The 16805-nt window shown below is 42.6% G+C and overlaps 1 protein-coding gene across 2 annotated transcripts in view; it reads right to left on the reverse strand.

Moving 5' to 3' along the window:
* Window positions 1–476: 476 nt before the first annotated feature.
* Window positions 477–16805, reverse strand: part of ZDHHC3 (zDHHC palmitoyltransferase 3) — a 35273-nt gene continuing 18944 nt past the window's right edge. Inside the window, exons 5-7 of one of the 2 annotated variants that reach the window (XM_074900693.1) lie at window positions 14897–14978; window positions 13046–13176; window positions 477–4370 (exon numbers count right to left, since the gene is read on the reverse strand). In XM_074900693.1, coding sequence (XP_074756794.1) covers window positions 4128–4370; window positions 13046–13176; window positions 14897–14978 — 456 coding nt within the window. In that variant the 3' untranslated portion in view covers window positions 477–4127. Of the gene's footprint in view, window positions 4371–8653; window positions 10392–13045; window positions 13177–14896; window positions 14979–16805 lie in introns of those variants that run through there. The other variant, XM_074900694.1, reaches the window with a different exon arrangement.

Below are 16805 nucleotides of genomic sequence, written 5' to 3' on the forward strand. Positions count from 1 at the left end.
AAGAGCAAACTTGGCACAGTCTACCCAAACGCCACTTTTCATACATCTTCCTATCCCACCCAGTTTCATTTGGGGGTTTTCAGGCATTTTTGGCAGTACCATCCCCAGCAGCATTACCAGTGCTTCCACAGAAATGTATAACCTCTATCCTTCCACCCCGAACGCTGTTGGATTACAGGCAGGACCTTGATGGTGGTGTACATCTGGAGCTCTTCCAGCCACTGCCATGTTGTCAAAGGAGATGACAGCTGTGCACAGCTGGAGCCTGCCGCTGTGCTGCACACCCCAGCACCCCCTGAGCCCACTGGCAGCCAGAGATTGCTCTGCCCATGGCATCGCCACAACGTGGCCAGCAGCAGCCAGGTGCTGGGGTTTCCAGCATTTTGGTGAGAAAACAGGATTTTAAGCCATGCAATAGTACAAGGGCTTATTTATTTGTTTATTTGAAAGGTAAATACTCAAGCATTAGGGCTGTAGAGAGGAAAAAAGAAACGGCGACTGCACCTGGTTAGGTGCCAGCCCATAAAAAATGAGGAGGAAGGAAAGGAAGAGGAAGAAAGGTCTTGACCACTCCCTTGTGTTTCAAAGATTTGGGGAACCCCCAGAGGAGTGCCCAGGCAGCTGTTTGGCCACGAGAGGTGGTCAGGCTGCCCCAGCCCCTGTCGCCCCTCTGCCCATCAGGTCCCGGCACCCCATGGCAGCACTGAGTTCCTGCAAGGCCACCTCCTGTGGTGGCACGACAGGGAGCGGGAGCCCCTCTCCACAAGGTGCGGGGTCCGTGTGTGGGGCCTGCGGGGAAGGGAGGAGCAGGTGGTCCTTGGAGATGAAGTATTAGTTCTTTAATAAGTACAATAGCGACCGGAGGCATAAAAAGGAATTACAAACAGCAAAATATATATATTTACAACAGAAGTAAACTCTTTACTTGCATAGAAAATCTGCTGTAGAAGACACCAGATAAGAAGTACAAGTACACTTTCCCCGTCTGCCATGACCCTGTCCATCATGTATTAACACCTCAGGCCGGAGCAGGGATGGGATCTCTAGCAGACCACGTCACACTGAGCAGTGCGGGGGGAGCATCCTCCCCAGCCTGCCGCATTTGTGGCACCACAAGCGTGCTCTCAAGGAGCATCTTCCCTGGGGCCTGGTGAGCTGGCCGGGACCACAGCAGCATGACCTGAAGATGAAGGCACAATTTAACAAGGGCAAGGAGTGTGTGGAGTGAAGGAAAACAGTGGGTTTGGTTTCAATTTAATGAAAATCCCATTTGGTCTCAAGCTACCAGGTAGTCATTAAAGAAGGAGGTTTATACTAGAGCTGTGGATAAAACAGATTTTTCTGACTTGTGAAGACTTCTGCAGTTTCCGACAGTTGACACGCTATACTGAGACAGAGAGGAGTACCAAGGGGTACTGGGACTTTGAGGGGGGGAGGAAGAAGAGGGGGACGAGGGAGACTGACAGCTAGGAGATACCAGAAGAACTGATTTGCTGGATGTAGGAGGTCACCCCACCAGGTCTTGGCGGGCACCAGAGTCAGGGCTGGGTTGGCTGCCCACAGCTCTGTGTAAGGTACAGGGACATGTCCCCGTCTCTCACTCAGACTATAACCACACTGTGGGAGGAGGGGAGACAACTCTTTTAACTCTCATTGTCCTCTTCACACTGATCTTCTGATTAAGCTATTAAAAAAAACCCCAAACTTAGAAATTCCAGCACCTGAGGAACAACATGAGAGGTGGGAAACAGAAGCGAAGGACGCCTGTTCTCATGATGAGGTGAATCAGCTTTGAGAGTGGAGGAGGAAATACACTCCCTCTGTCCGTGCCCAACCAAAACCACGTCAGTGGGGTCCACGCCCTGAGAAGCATCACCGAAAGGCAGCACAAAGGGGTCTCTCCCAAGCCGATGTCCCCATGTTCCTGCCTCACGGTGATTTTCAGCCATTAACTACTTTGTGCCTCCAGGACGCCGTAGCACCATTCCCACTGCAGACACAGCACAGAGGCAGGGATGCTAACTGGATGTAGAGGCCAAGCAGCAAGCCAAACTTAGAAAATATGAGCTAAAAAGGGCACTCTTATCTGTCCTCCTTCAACATCCCTATTGCTCCCTATAGGAAATCCCTTACTGTATGTCTGTATGTCCCTCATGTCCCTTTTCTGTGGAACGCTGACAAAGAGGAATGTAGGCTGGTGCAGAAGTTGAAGAGCTTCCTCCCTCACTATCACACTGCTGCGCAGGGCAAAGACATTCAAGACCTCATGTCTAAATGACATGAGAGGACACCTCAATTCCCCCCAGGTGCAGGGTATTTCCTTTTACCTAAAAGGTTTGTATAAATACACAGTTCCTAATGATTTTTTTTGTATCTATTTTGCATTGACAAAGAGGAGACATCCAGAGCGGATAGGGGATGGGATGACTGTTTGGAAATACCCCCGGGGTTTTAGCCACGCTGTGCTTCCAACAGTCGCGGCACTCCCATTTGTTCCCAGTCCCTTTGCCAGAAAAAGGGACTGCTGTGGCAGAGGCCAAGTTCGGGAGAGAATCTCATCCTTCCACAGTAGCCCTGAATGTCATACCATTAATACATATTAAAATGCTTTTTGGGGGTAAAAAAGAAAAAATCTTGCACAAATTCCATTTGGTACTGCTGCTATAAATAACAAAAACTTCATACAGTTCTTCCACAATACCATGCTTTCATTCCCCAAATTCCTTTCTTACTTTCAAGAGGAAGCAATTATCTTTGGTCCATGTTACACGGGAGGGGGAGATAATGTCAAGCATGTTCTGTGGGGGGAAAACCAGAGGCATGTCTCTAATATACTCCAAAATTTACTGGCAATTAAGCTAATGGAGACAATGGGAAATTAAAAAAAAGCAATTGACAAACAGTCTAAATCAAAACTACACTGACATCTGGAACATGTCAAATGTTTGTAGCATATTTGAATGCAGTGGCTAATGTCACCTCTGCATGATTTTACTGCAACTATTGTCACCTGCAGTGACACCTTCCTTGAGCGATGCATGTTCCTTCTACTTGTTCACCAACATTCACCAGAAGCTGGCTGCAAAATTAGTGTAAGGAAACCCCACGTAATGGCAAGTACTAGTAGTACATTAAACCCCAATAAGATTACGAGGCATTACTCATTCTCAACTAATTCTAGCTACTAAGAGAAGAAAAAAAGTGACACATCTAAATTAGACAAGTCAAATGGACAGAGCCAGTACCTCCATCAGCAGGGTGCTCACGTCTCCCTCTCTTCTTTCACTGCAGAAACAGCCCCAGTGCCTGGCCTAGACCAGCTGCATAGTTCAGCCAGGAAGCTCCCGCTCCACACCTCCTAGGTGCTAATGAATCGCAGCCCCATGGCAAAAGCTTCCCCCCACCAGCAGCTCGACAACCCAGCCAATACTTGTCTGCTCGCAGCTACGCTGGCCACAGGCGAACACTCCTGCCAGCCCGGCACCACCACCAGCCCACTGGCTCCAATGCTGCTCAGGCAAGCCCCACCAGTCTTGGGCAGCCCCATGAGCACAGAGGGTTAAAATTTACCCCTGGAGATATTTCAGAGCCCAAAGGAATTACACGCAGGGTGAGCTCGCTTATCTGCTGTGGCCATAACCCTGTATCCCACCTCTGCTAAGACCTCAGCACCAGCAGCTTTCATAATCCAGAGGCAGCATCTATGGGATAAGCTAAAAAGGATGTCTTTTTCAAGAAAACCTTTAGAGCTGGGCTAATTTGGCCTCCCCAAAGGCTGCTAAGAACAAAAGATTCACCAGACTCCTTAGGACTGCACATTTCTGGGAGCTGGGACCAACCGATCTGATGACTATAAACTTTCCTTAAAGGCCAAGTAAGAAAAGCTCAGTAAAGCAGCTGATGCAGGTCCAAAAAGGAGCTTATGAATCTCATCACTTACACAGCTTTCTCTGGAGATTTGCATTGCTTCTGCTAGTGCTGTACCTGGCTTCCAGATAAATACTCCTGAATTTTTTAATGCACCAAAAGTATGTTAAAAAACAACCCCTTAGATCTCCAGCACAAGTAGTTATTAAAAAAAAAACCAAAACTGAAAGCTGTTCCTGACACCATGGAGGATCTTTTGCTTATTCCTGTAACATTTGGATGGCAACGTCTTGAGCGAGAAACTGCTCAATTTCTTCTTGGGTCATTATTGCAGATGCAGGAGCTGCTGCCACCACTTCAGAGGGCGCTGGGCTCTTGCAGTTCAGGTTCGAAAAAGGGTTGAACCAATTCAAGGAGAAGGCACCACCGAATGCCAGCTTCATTCCTTCCCAGCCGCTGACCTTCTGCCAGGTTGGCTTCTGATTTTTAAGACGCTCAATACCCTGCAAGAAGAGAAGAGTTTTGGGTCGTCTCACATTTATAGCAGGTATATACAGCACTGCTGTAGCACATGTAACACTGCCTACCTATATCCAGGATGTTATTCATATTTTAGTTAACCATGAAGACAGATGTGCTGCATTACTGAGAGTTTCAACCCAAATTTAAAAACAAAACCCTAAGACAAGACCAAATTCATTGACTATCTGAATCTCAGTGACATTTCGGTATCAGTGCCTATTGATTTTTATGGTGAAGAGATGCCTTCTTAAAAGCCATCCCTTTTGGAAACATGAACCTTTTCTTCCATTGCTTTTTGAATCCCTCCAAGGAGCAACAAAATACAATTAGAATTTAAGTTTTCACCTTATTTGGACATTTTCAAAATAATTCAGATACAGGCAAAATACTGCAACTTCTTCCAGTGACCAGGAATTTACTACAGCCATATCTAGGCTTGTCACTAGAAGCTGATGTAAGAACAAGCTTACGCTTTGTCAGTTAAGAGGAAATATTTAAGAACACAATTTCCATTTAACAAATCACAATGCAAGCTGGATACCCGCTGGGAGGTGAGGAAATCTGTACAGGTGGAAGGAGAGGTTTCAAAATGCAACCGGAGCCTTGGTCAGTCAATATTCTGATTCATTCTCCCTCCAAGAATATCACTTTTAATAAAACAAACATTTTGATTCTACTTAAATAACAGATCCATCAAATTTGGGTAGCGATTTTTTTTTTTCTGGTAGTATTCTCCATGTAGAAATAAGTAACTGATTTTTTTTTTTTTAAGGCTACTGCTATGTGAAATAGGGCACAATTTTTTATGCCCATCTTCTGTATCGTGTAGGAGTCAGATCTACAGCTGTGTATGATACGCTCACAATGATATACAAGTGACCATGCAGAAACTCTGTTCTTAGAGAAACAAGAATACTAGATGCAAGTTTTGAGATACTCAAGGAAAGGAAAAAAGAGCAAATTCAGTTAAAACCACTTAAAAGAGCAGTTTTAGAAGAGCTGGATGAAAAATACACTTGCCACATCCTAATTCTGCAGATTTTCCCCAAAAACCCCCAAAATATTTCAAAGCTTTGGAGGAGGGGAAATAAATACACGTAACAGCTCAGCGGCACCACAGCTGCGCTCACAGGAAGCCTTATAAATAACACGACATTTCAATGCAGCAGCAGCTTGGTTTTGCAGTAACACTGAGTCAGCACGAGCAGGCCCGGGAGAAAACACACCATAAACAGAAGAATTACGTGCAAGGCTTTTGCGAGCTTCATTCATGCCTCATTTCTCGTGCTGACTTAAGAGAAATCCAGCAGTGAATTTGCAGAAAGAAATGATGCGATACCAAAACTGAAGACTTCAGCGATGCAATTCCAGGAAAAATTCAAGCCCTGAAGGACAAACGTGTGTCTTGCCATGTTAAGCACAGGCACGTGTCCCTTCGCTCTGCTCCCAAGCTTGCAAACGTGCAGCTTCGACTGTTCCAGGGAAAATCCCTTGCAGCCTCTGTCTCTGTGGGACGTGACACTTGGTGCCATGGCAGGCAGTGCCCGTCCTTCCCTCCATGCTGGGCAGGCCAGGAGAGGAGCAGCACTCACACACGGCACAGCAGAGCCTTGGCAAAGCATTTTATAGCACTACCATGTGCTTTTCACCCAGGATACTCAGTGCCAGCACCCTGCAGCTGCACAACCAGGAGGCAGATGCTTTTGCACCTTAAAGCAGAAGACCACCTTTGGTTGGCTGTTCCTTAGTAAACTGCAGAGGTTTCTAATGAGTTAGTAACAAACCGGCACCATGACTGTAGCATTTATTAAGCGAGTATCTAGACAGAAGGAAAACAAGTAGCACAGGGCAGGAGGAGAAAACAGACACAAAGCATTTAAACCCTTCCCCGGCAGCACAAGCCAGCCCTCAGTCATGTGCATCATTTGGTTTGATCCATGATGCCTTATAGATAGGGAATAAGGATCTTGGAACACTTCTGGGCAGCAACCCCTCTCTTCCCCAGAAAATGTTGTTCACCTGCTCTGAACCGTTATCTACTAATCAAGGCGATAAGCAAGGTCAGGCTGAGGTTGTAGTAATGCCAGATTAGGCAGCAGTTAATCAGAGCAGGCAGGGGCATACTTTCTCTCCCCCAGCCTGACCTCACTAATCCCTTCAGGGCACGTATTGAAAATGAGCAGAAGGTTTAAAAAATCGTATCCTGGTCTGATTTTGGCTGATTGCCACACAGTCAGGAGGGCGTAAGGTTTTGCCTTAAAAAAAAATTTAAGGGGGGAAGAAGGAATGCACAACTGTTGAAAACATGCATTACTGTTTTATAAAACTTTTAAAAAAATATATTTACCCAAAATCTCTCACCATTTTTCTTAGAAAGTGAGAGTTTTGTATTGCAAATTAAACCAACACATTTTTCTTTTTCCCATCATGCAGCTATTTGACTTTAAAAAACAACCGTGTTCAGAAAGCATCATCTGTCACTATTCCAAATTAATAATTTTGAACAAATATTGAAAAGAGAAGACATACATAGAGAAATATAAAATACTGGACATGCCCATTTCAATAAGAGGTACAATGCTGCACACATGGGGACAGTAAGACAAGGTTGACCTGTTACCACTGCGATGCTGTAGGACAGACCCTGTTTCTGCCACTATTGAGCTTGCTATCTGCTCCTGTGCAGTACCAGGGAAAGATGCTGGGCTGCATGGCCTGCCCCAGACGGAATCTGCAGGACAGTTTTTGCGCTTTAGAAGAAATGCATTCATTTCTTTTAATACACTTTTAAAATCCAAAAGGAAAGAGCAAACAGAAGAGGCAAGTGTATTAACAATTTGTCTGGTAAGGGGAAGGCACAGGAAGTGTTGATATCAGAAATCATGATTAAGGCAGACTTTCCCTACAGCAGAATCATAGAGAATCATACAGAATGGTTTGGGTTGGAAGGGACCTTAAACATCATCTGGTTCCACCCCCCTGCCATGGGCAGGGACAGCTTCCACTAGCCCAGGCTGCTCACAGCCCCGTCCAACCTGGCCTTGAACACTGCCAGGGAGGGGGCAGCCACAGCTTCTCTGGGGAAATGAATGCAGCTCCTTGCACTCATTTCTGCTTGGAGCACCACTTAGCTTTTCAAAAAAGTTAGTACCCCACCTCCGATCAAATTTGTCCTTCAATTCCTCTAGGCCACGCTGAAACAGAACTAGCACCTCACATCAGGCAGTCCTGCCCGAGAGAATACTTTCCATGAGCAAATTGGTAAGTCTGCCTTTCTCATATTAATACTGACCCACATTTAGTATCATCCAAATTGCACCAAGTCATACAGTGCAAATAAAACTGAGGACCCCCAGTTACTGAGACACACACATGACAGGTACCAATGGAAATTTCTGCAAGCTGTGATGATGACTCTTTTAAAATGAAAACAGTTTGACTGAAAATATCAGTACTATATACTGCTTAACAATTTCCATTTGTTTGAAGCAAGAAAAACTGAGTAATTACACCTTTCTTTGCAACGGTTAAAATGCCAGAACAGCATAACCAGTCTTCCTCTAAAATGCATCATGAATAAGGGTAATTAAAATAAACCAAAACTGGAATGTGCACCAGTGGAATTTATTATCAAAACAATTTTTAAAGCAATGAACTGTACAGAGAGATGCATTCATTTGTTAACTGCCTAGGTGACTAAAGCCTCTCCCCTCGATACATCTGATTTTGCGTCAAGACAGCTTTAGGGCCAGGTTCTCCACCAGTTCAAGTTACCACCTGCACAACTCTCACTGGCTGAACTGATCCTGGACAAAGATCCAGCCCGTAAGTATTAAGCTTTGAGCATTCTCTGAAAAACGCCATTGCATACTAAAAGCAGAGTTACAGATTTATTTACAACAGCTTTCCACTATCATCAGTATCAGCACTATAAAAACAAAACGTAAGCTCTTCCTGAATTTTTCTTCTTTAAGGAAATGTGTACACAGAGGCCACATTTCCTTCACAGTCTTCCTACTCGGGCACAAGCACAGCCCGTGGCTCCCTCCTGCAGACCACAATGTACTCCTGAAGATCTAGCCCTGAGCAAGGATTGCAGAAGCAGCCCGCTTACGCAGCACAGCAGTTACTAACAGCCTCTTCCAAAGAGCAAAATAAAACCACTAATTAACAGATCAGTATATTAGCGATTAACTCATTTTTAAACTTAAAAGTTGAACGCTCAATTAACCTTTATATGCTTCTGCCTGCATGTGCAGAGAAGTGAAAGTTCAGAAAACCATTACCGATTTTTCCCAGTGTTTGAAATGAAGAAAGAAAGAAAGAACAGCAAACAAGTTTTTGGAAAAGTTTTATTGCATTTGTTTTCCATATGGAAGCATTGACAGATTGAAAAGATGCAGCATTCACGTTACTTCCAAAATGAGACATCCATTAAATTTCTCCTTCCCTGATTTCCCTCCCTTGCCCCATGGCTTTGAAGCAGTCTAAACAGGTCATTTTCAAAAAAAATACCATTTTATCTTACACCAAGGAATGAAAAGATTCCTTGGAAGTCATGGACACAGCCGATTTGTACGTTTCCATTGTTTGCAATTTATTTGATGAGACCATGGGAGTCATGATCCAAAAATATAATAAAATTCCTGCCTGAACACAAGATGTCAGTTGTAATTATGAATGGTTTAGCTCTACCCGTTTCTGGAATACCTTCTGTCCCTCCCACTTTCATCACCACACAGTTCATAACAGCATGCATGCTCCTTACCATAAATATTTCCCAATTTAAAACACACATGTATGTATGTTTACACACATACACGTGTATGCATAAATATGAGAAAAGATTTACAAAGCTCTAAACCAGGGCAATGCTAAGAATATAGAATCAATCACCCTGGTACACCTACACATCCTGTCAATATTAGTCTTTATAGTTATCTGGGCATTCATGTCAGTTTTTCACATTAACACTGTTTAGCAGGCATTGCTCTAACAAGTCATTTTCCAAGACAAACACACACAAACAAGTTGATTCTGCTATTCTAAACACTTGAAAATTAGATTTCTTTCTTTCCTGCAAGCGTAAGGCATTTAATAATCCAAAGAGTCTTCTAAATCTGCCACAGTTATCCTAAGTGGGCAACAATTTCCTGCACACAAGGGAGGGAACAGACAAAATAATGCCAGAAAGATGGAATCAGTCCTGCGGCTGGAAGGAAAAAGGAGGGTGGGGTGGGAATTGGTGTTGGCAACGTTTGTTCTAAATATTTTAACTGTATGCGATCACCAGGTCAACTGGCTCTTTTGCTGTGTTGCATTCTCGTCTTGCACCTTTAGGTTAAGTGAAGTGTCTGCTTCCCCATTCAAGTTCACTTAAGAAAGAGCAATGTGCTCCTTCAGGAAGTCCAAAGGTGTCTGTGTAGGGCTGTTGGCACTCATATGTCTTCCACAGAGCTCATCACAGTCAGGAGACAGCATGAGAATCTACTCAGAAGAGGTGGGTCACAACAGAGAAAGAGGATCCCCTTCACATTAGTTATGCCATACAGAAAGCAGAGAGAAACAAAGGCCAGTAAAGTTAACAAGATTAAAAAAAAAAAAACCACAAAAAAAAAGAAACAAGAAAGAGGAAAAAAAAAAAAGCAGCAGCAGTTTCAGCCAGAGATACAGAATTATCTAAAACTGTGGAATACAGGGCTTTTTTTTCTCTGCAATTATCAGCCATTTAATAGACATAAAAAAAGTTTATTTTGCTTTTTGTTTTAAACATTCATGGAAAATTTATAACAGTAGTGCTGTAATATGTTTCTATTTTAGTGGAAATGCTGGTCAAGAATTCCTCAGACCACATACTGGTAAGGGTCTGCTTTTCCTTGGTCTGGTGTTGCGAATGGGCTAAGCCATGCTATAGAGAACGGATGGCCAAATACTGCTTTCATGTTCATCCATTTTGTTTTTTTAGCCCATCTTCTCTCTTCCTTTTTCAACTGTTCTATTCCCTGAAAACAGAAATATCACATTTTCAGTCAAAACACTCAGATTTTGTAGTTCTGGATTTGGGGAAAGGTCTACTCTCAGTTACCCCTTATCCAAAGGATGGAGTAAGAAAATAAAAATGCATCTAGACTGCTTTTCCTTTTATTCTGATTGTTTTTATATTTTAAAAAATTATTACAGATAGGAAGTATTCCTTGGAAATAACATTACTTTCGTTTTGTTCAGGCCTAGATATTTCATAAACCTTTTAAGACCTGCCATCCAATTGCCTCTGATGTCAATTAAAAAAAAACACCACCTAAAACCAAACAAAAAATATGTGCTTTAATGGCTGAAAGTATTATGGGCTAACCAGATGGAAAAGTTTTAGAGGAAACCATCGTAAGCTTGCAGACAAAAAAAAAAACCCAACCCCAAACAACCCACAAACCCGAAGATAAACTCTATAATGCTTCCAGATTCACCAAGCAAGTTCAGGAAGTGCCCATGGCTCAGTGTAGCTGAGTCTACCTGGTGCCTCTTCATGTTTCATTAGAATCACTGCTAAAACATGCATGGGCTGACAGCAGGGAGAAAGGGTTAAATAAGATACCGATTTGAGAGAAATGATTGGCATTGTTTAGTAAAGGTTAGAGGGAGAACAAAAATAAGCCATCAAGCAATCAGCTGAAACATTCACTAGTCAATTATTAAAACAAAACAAATTATTTGTATTGTATCTAAAACCCACAAAGTGAATTTGGTCTTTCAGGAAATGCCTGGTTGCCACAGAAGCAAAACGAACAAGTGCAGTCACTGAAGAGCATTACTCTTCCACCGGGCGCAGCAGCAGGCAGATCACTCTGTTCTTTAACTTTAGATCTTTTGAAAAGTAAGCTACTCCTGACCTACGTGTGTCTCTCATGCTACGGATCACTGCACTGTAATACATCTACGTGTCTCAAATTACTGATTCTGGGAGCTCTGCAGAACACAACATGGGTCAACTGCAAGAGTTGTGCTGATCCCTGGCAAATGTCACCTCTAGAGACAAAAGCAAAATACGATGGTTCGGGGTCCCCTTCAGGCAGAAAGGAACCACCCCGGTGGGACAGCGTACACAAGATGGAGAATGAGGTCTCCCAGTGATTGGAAGAGGAAGGTGAGAAAGGGCAAGACATAGCCCTGTCTCTAAAACGTGGAATAAAGCACTGCAAGAGACCATGCCAGGAAGAATTTCACCTGGAAATACTCCTCTGCTCAAAACACGTTGCTTGCTGGACACAGCTTGTTCAATGCTAGCAAATCAACGAGGCGTTCTACAGAGCAAAATCCTTACGTACATATTAAAAAAGAAACAAAAATGAAAACCCACAACCCAACAGGGGTAGAACATATTCCATTTTAAATTGTGCCACTGTTCCTTTAACATTTATGAGTTCCCAGAAGTTGAAGGGAATGGAAAAGTGGGGGACTTATTTGGGTGCCCAGCTGTAGGAAGCAGCTTCTAAAAATTGCTGATAGGTTTCAAAGACTGAGAAATTCAGATGATGAACTCACAGGCAACATTGCTAATTTACACACTTATTGATAAACTCAAGCTCAGCAGGTTTGTTCTATATGACACTGCACTTCTTCCTGGGGCTCACCCCAGCAGAAAGAACAGCTGAAGTCTTCCCCTGAACACAGAAAAGCCACAGTGTAAACATCAGCCTCTTGCAGAAGCCAAGCTTTAAAAAAAGTGTTGCAAAAAAGATTCGGGAGCAATGGGCTCTTACAGTCAATAATGCCAGTCATAGCTCTCCAATGGCAGCAAAAGTACCTATTTTAGTTTCAACTGGCCATGGGCAAACAAGTGAAGGGGAAAGGAAGGCAGGGGAGGAAATAAGAGTTGGCACCCTTTTAAGACTCTCTCTTCTCTCCAACCACGGCAGTTAATTCAGGTATCTGAGCATGCTTGGTGAAGGCTGGCAGTATTCACAAGTGTGGGAACATCCCCAGGAGTCACCAGCTCCATCTCTACACAAGTGGGCAAATGCAGGGATATACGACGGTCTGCAACACTACTATGTAACCTCTACTGTGCCATCTCTGAACTGGGGATGACATGGTGACTCTGCAGCAGGCTGTACTCAGCAGGTTTCCATAAGCCTACTCCACTCCCTTTTCTTTTTCCCTCCAGCAAGAGTTTTTGAACTGTTTAAGAAGCAGCTAAAATTGGAAACCTTCTAGGCTAAGAAGCGTGTGTGTGTTTATATCCTTCCCACACCTACTCATCTTGGCTTTCCAGCACGTAAAGCTGTAAATAGTGACACCGGGGGACACACAGCTGAATTTCAGACAATACCAATGTAAAAGCACTTAATTAAAGGAAAAAGGTTCTCGAATCCACCGGGATAAACACTCTTTACAGAATAATCCTGGTTACCAACGCCTGCCTTATCAGAGGTACTGTCATCACAGCATCCCAGCCAATACCTAAGTGCATGCTACTTCTCACAGTAACCTTCAGAGAGCACAACCCAGCACTGTGCCAGCTCAGTTATTACCTTGGATCTTTCCTCAGAGGGGACACATACATGAACTCCCCATGCAATGAGGTAAAACCCTGTGGCCCTTCACTGTTTCTACAAATGGTGAGAGACAGGAAAAAGGAGAGAGCATGTGAGGCACCCACCGTTTCATCAGTGCAGATAGAGTGTACTTGGGTCCCAAACATAACTGAGGTGAAGATGAGAAATAGGAGAGCCTCGAAACACAAGAGGATGAGAAGAATCACTGTAGTTGGTGGAGAGAAGGAACTGCATTCTGTGAAGACAAAACAATGGAGTTGGCAGGAGAGAGATCAGGTAATGCAGCAGCTGAGAAACCTGCTAAGCCATGAGTTTCCAAAACTAAGACAGTCAAAATAAATTATATGAACAACATTCTCAAAAAAGTGCATAGGGAAGATTTGACATTCGTGAGGATATTCAACAGTGAAACGATCACTCCAAGTTTAAAAAAAAGCAAAACCAGTAAAACCCCTGCAACACTTCAAGAATGCAACTTTCTTTTCCACTTTAGTGTTTCCCCAGTACACTGGCTAGGACTTCACTCCATTTCACCTGTAGCTTCTCTTCAACTTTAATCTTAACGGATTTTCCAAAGTGATACAGTTCATTAGAAATCTCAAGCTGGTGGTCAGGACACAAGGATAATTATTTCTGTAGTACCAACATAAAAGCAGAGTATGCATCCTTTCTTAAGTATGCTCTAAGTCATAAACTAAAGAAGGGCAGGTTAAACCAAATTCTTAATTTTCGTCAAGCAAGAGCTGAAAAAAAATCTGAGAAGAAGCAGAAGAAAGGAAATAAAATGTTATTAGGGCAAAAATCACAGTGTTGAGTATTGTCAGAATATCTCCAGATTTTTCTGAAATCCAAGAATGAGTATCACCAAAAAACCATTTTTCCCATGAGATGTTAAGATTTTACAGATACACCATAATGAGGGGCTACCACAATCAGCACAAATCCAAGGCAGCTGTAACAACAGATCCATCTCTCTTAACAGCTTTGTTCTGTGACCTAAACTTGGGACAGGTGGGAAAGTGCTTTCCCCACAGATACAGGCTCTGAGAAAGGGGGCAAAGGAAACTATCTTTTGATGTATCCTTCCCCTGTGGCCCTGGCCACTGTACTCAAATCTAGATGTTCTCAGGCTGGCAGTTGTTTTACAAAGTTTTGAACTGCAGAACAACCTTGTCAAATTCAGTTCATATGTGTAAATGTACCCATCCTCTGCAGTATTATAAACTAAAACCGGTCATTATATTGAATGACACAACTAAAATTCCAAGGAAAACTAAGCTAATGATCTTCCAAAAAATCCACAAGCAGCACATACCTCTCCACACACATTCTTTTGACAGCTTGCTGTTTGTCTCAGCATTACCTGGAGGATTTCCTATATCCATTTGTGTTTTTAAAAACACATCTCAACACAACTGGCTTTGTGAAAATTTATTCATTGGCTGCTCCAGAGCAAGGGCTGGTTTTTTTAATTTGTTTGTTGGGGATTGTTTGGGTTTTTTAATGGAAAGGAATTGTTTGTTCTTGTGAGGGTAGATTTTTGGATCTGAGTTAGCATGTTTTCCTGGCAATCTTGCAAGAATGATTCACATTAATCTTTTAAAAAAAAGCATACACATTCTTATCTTGTGTTGGCATTCAGAAAATTATCTGTGTTCAAGTCAACAGTAGGTTATTGCACACATACTATCCATGTGTCTTTACATCTCAGCTTCTCCCTAGGCAGTACCAGGCTTAAGTTGAAATGGGACTTTTCAGGACAGAGATCCCAGCAGGTCAGAAGGAATTATGAAGTTCCAGGACTGATCATTAAAAAAAAATATTGAGATAGCATAGCAGAACCCTGATAGCATTCTTCTGAAACCAGCATAAAAAGGGTTGCCTTACAAGCAAACTGTAAGATCTTATTCATAGGCTATTCTGATATTTTAATGAGATATTTTGTTAGTACTCACTTGTCCAGTCTTCTTCAAAGCAATACAAGAAGTGAAATCCTACCATGATTAGAGCATGCAGAGAAATCAGTGCTATATACATCTGCAAAACAAAGAATATAATATAGGTATCAGGTAGAAGACTAAAATGCTAAATCTTCTAAACACTTCAAATAAAGCAAAGTGTTGAGACTTCAGAAAAAAAAACCCAAACCCAAACCACAAACCATATCAAAACCCAAGCCCTCCCAAGCCCCGTAAACAAGCACTCTGAAGCTGGCAAATGCCAAGACTACATGGCTTCATTCCGGCCTTACTAACAGCTCTGGGTGAACAGGAAGGAGACTCCTTAATTCGAAGCCAGCTGGCCATAAAACCCAGGCTCCTGTGCCTCAGCACCACTTTCCACAGAGCTTACTGTGCTTATCTGTGCCGACTACAGCGCAACTTTCAGAAAACAGCAACACTCTGACATCGAGATATAATGTTGTCAAAGCTTACATCCTTGCTCTTGAGAGCACTACAGGTTCCCAGAGAAACAACAGCTAATTTGTTTTAGCCACAAAATGCACTTTATCTCCTTTCTAGCATGAGTTTCAGGAAAATGTTTTTGCTTTTAATAAGTACTTTTCCCTGAGGCAGACACCAGCATGGAAAGTTCCTCTCAAGCTTTAATGCTTCACACTTAACCCTTTTTGTTTTAAATTAGGTTTTAGCTGTGTAACAAAAAGCTTTAAACTATAAGCAATGCTACACATACACTACAATTTACCCAGACAGGGCTAAAAAATATGATTCTCCTGAACCTACAGAGTCTGACAAAGATCGGCTGATATTAGAAGTGAGAGATATTTTGTTACAAGAAACCTCTGTGGAAGCAGTAAAGATGATGGGAGAGCATTTTGGTTTTCCTTTCAAGTTGAGCATGCTGACTTTCTTTCACCTCCTCAGGTCTCAAAAAGAATTACAAAGAAGAAAACTAGCAACCCTTATTTTGTTTCTCTCAACTACATCAACTGTTTAATACAGCCTGATTGAAAGTAGATATCAGTTTTAACAGAAATCCTTTTGATAGAATTAAAACACCTAGCTCACTCCTTACAGTGAAAAAACTCTCACTCAAGGGAAGAAAACAGGATTCATTTTGTTCCGTAATCCACATCCTAACAAATCTCACCACGGAACAGTAAGCCTTTCCATTTGACTGAAAATCTCCCCCTTGTTACTTGGCAATATGAGAACATTCTTCCTCAAACCTACAGATGTCTCGAAAGATTTATTAATAAAACAGAGCATCACTAAAACTGAGCCTTGTAATCTTCACGCTACTCCCACAGAATATTTACAGTTTGCTTTGATGAAACAGATTTCAACCCTTCCAGAAATATGTAGCATTCAAGTTTGCACTCCCATTTTCTTACTCATGATGCCACAGATATAGTACAAAAAGTCAAACACCTCCTTGGTTTTCAAGTACAAAAATAAACTACTTGCAAGTAAAAGGTGGATAATTCTTGCCAAAGGGGATGCAGACTTCCTATTCCTCGCTTAAGATGTAGCCACAGCTCTTATTATATGATCCCACACAGGTACTCATACAACTACAGCATTTAGGAACCTTACATACGGCCTGGGACCCTACCAGCCACAGTATCGTGTAAAAGGATGGCCCACGCCTCAAAAAGCTCAACACCACAATAAACTACTGAAATTATGAAATAGGTGCTGAACACTATCAACACAAACCTCACAAAACCCTGGCAAATACTTCCTGTGATGCCTTTTTCCTGTTGTTGTCTAGTGTGTGTCTCCCTAATTAGTGAAACAAAAGTCTGCAACAGTTCCCCGTGAAGTTCTTCTGAAATCGGAAAGAAGAGAAAGCCAATCTTTGGAGCTGCTTCACACAGTCTACATACAGGATTTCAGCGCT

Source organism: Athene noctua, chromosome 2, assembly GCF_965140245.1.
Source record: "Athene noctua chromosome 2, bAthNoc1.hap1.1, whole genome shotgun sequence".
NCBI lineage: Eukaryota > Metazoa > Chordata > Aves > Strigiformes > Strigidae > Athene > Athene noctua.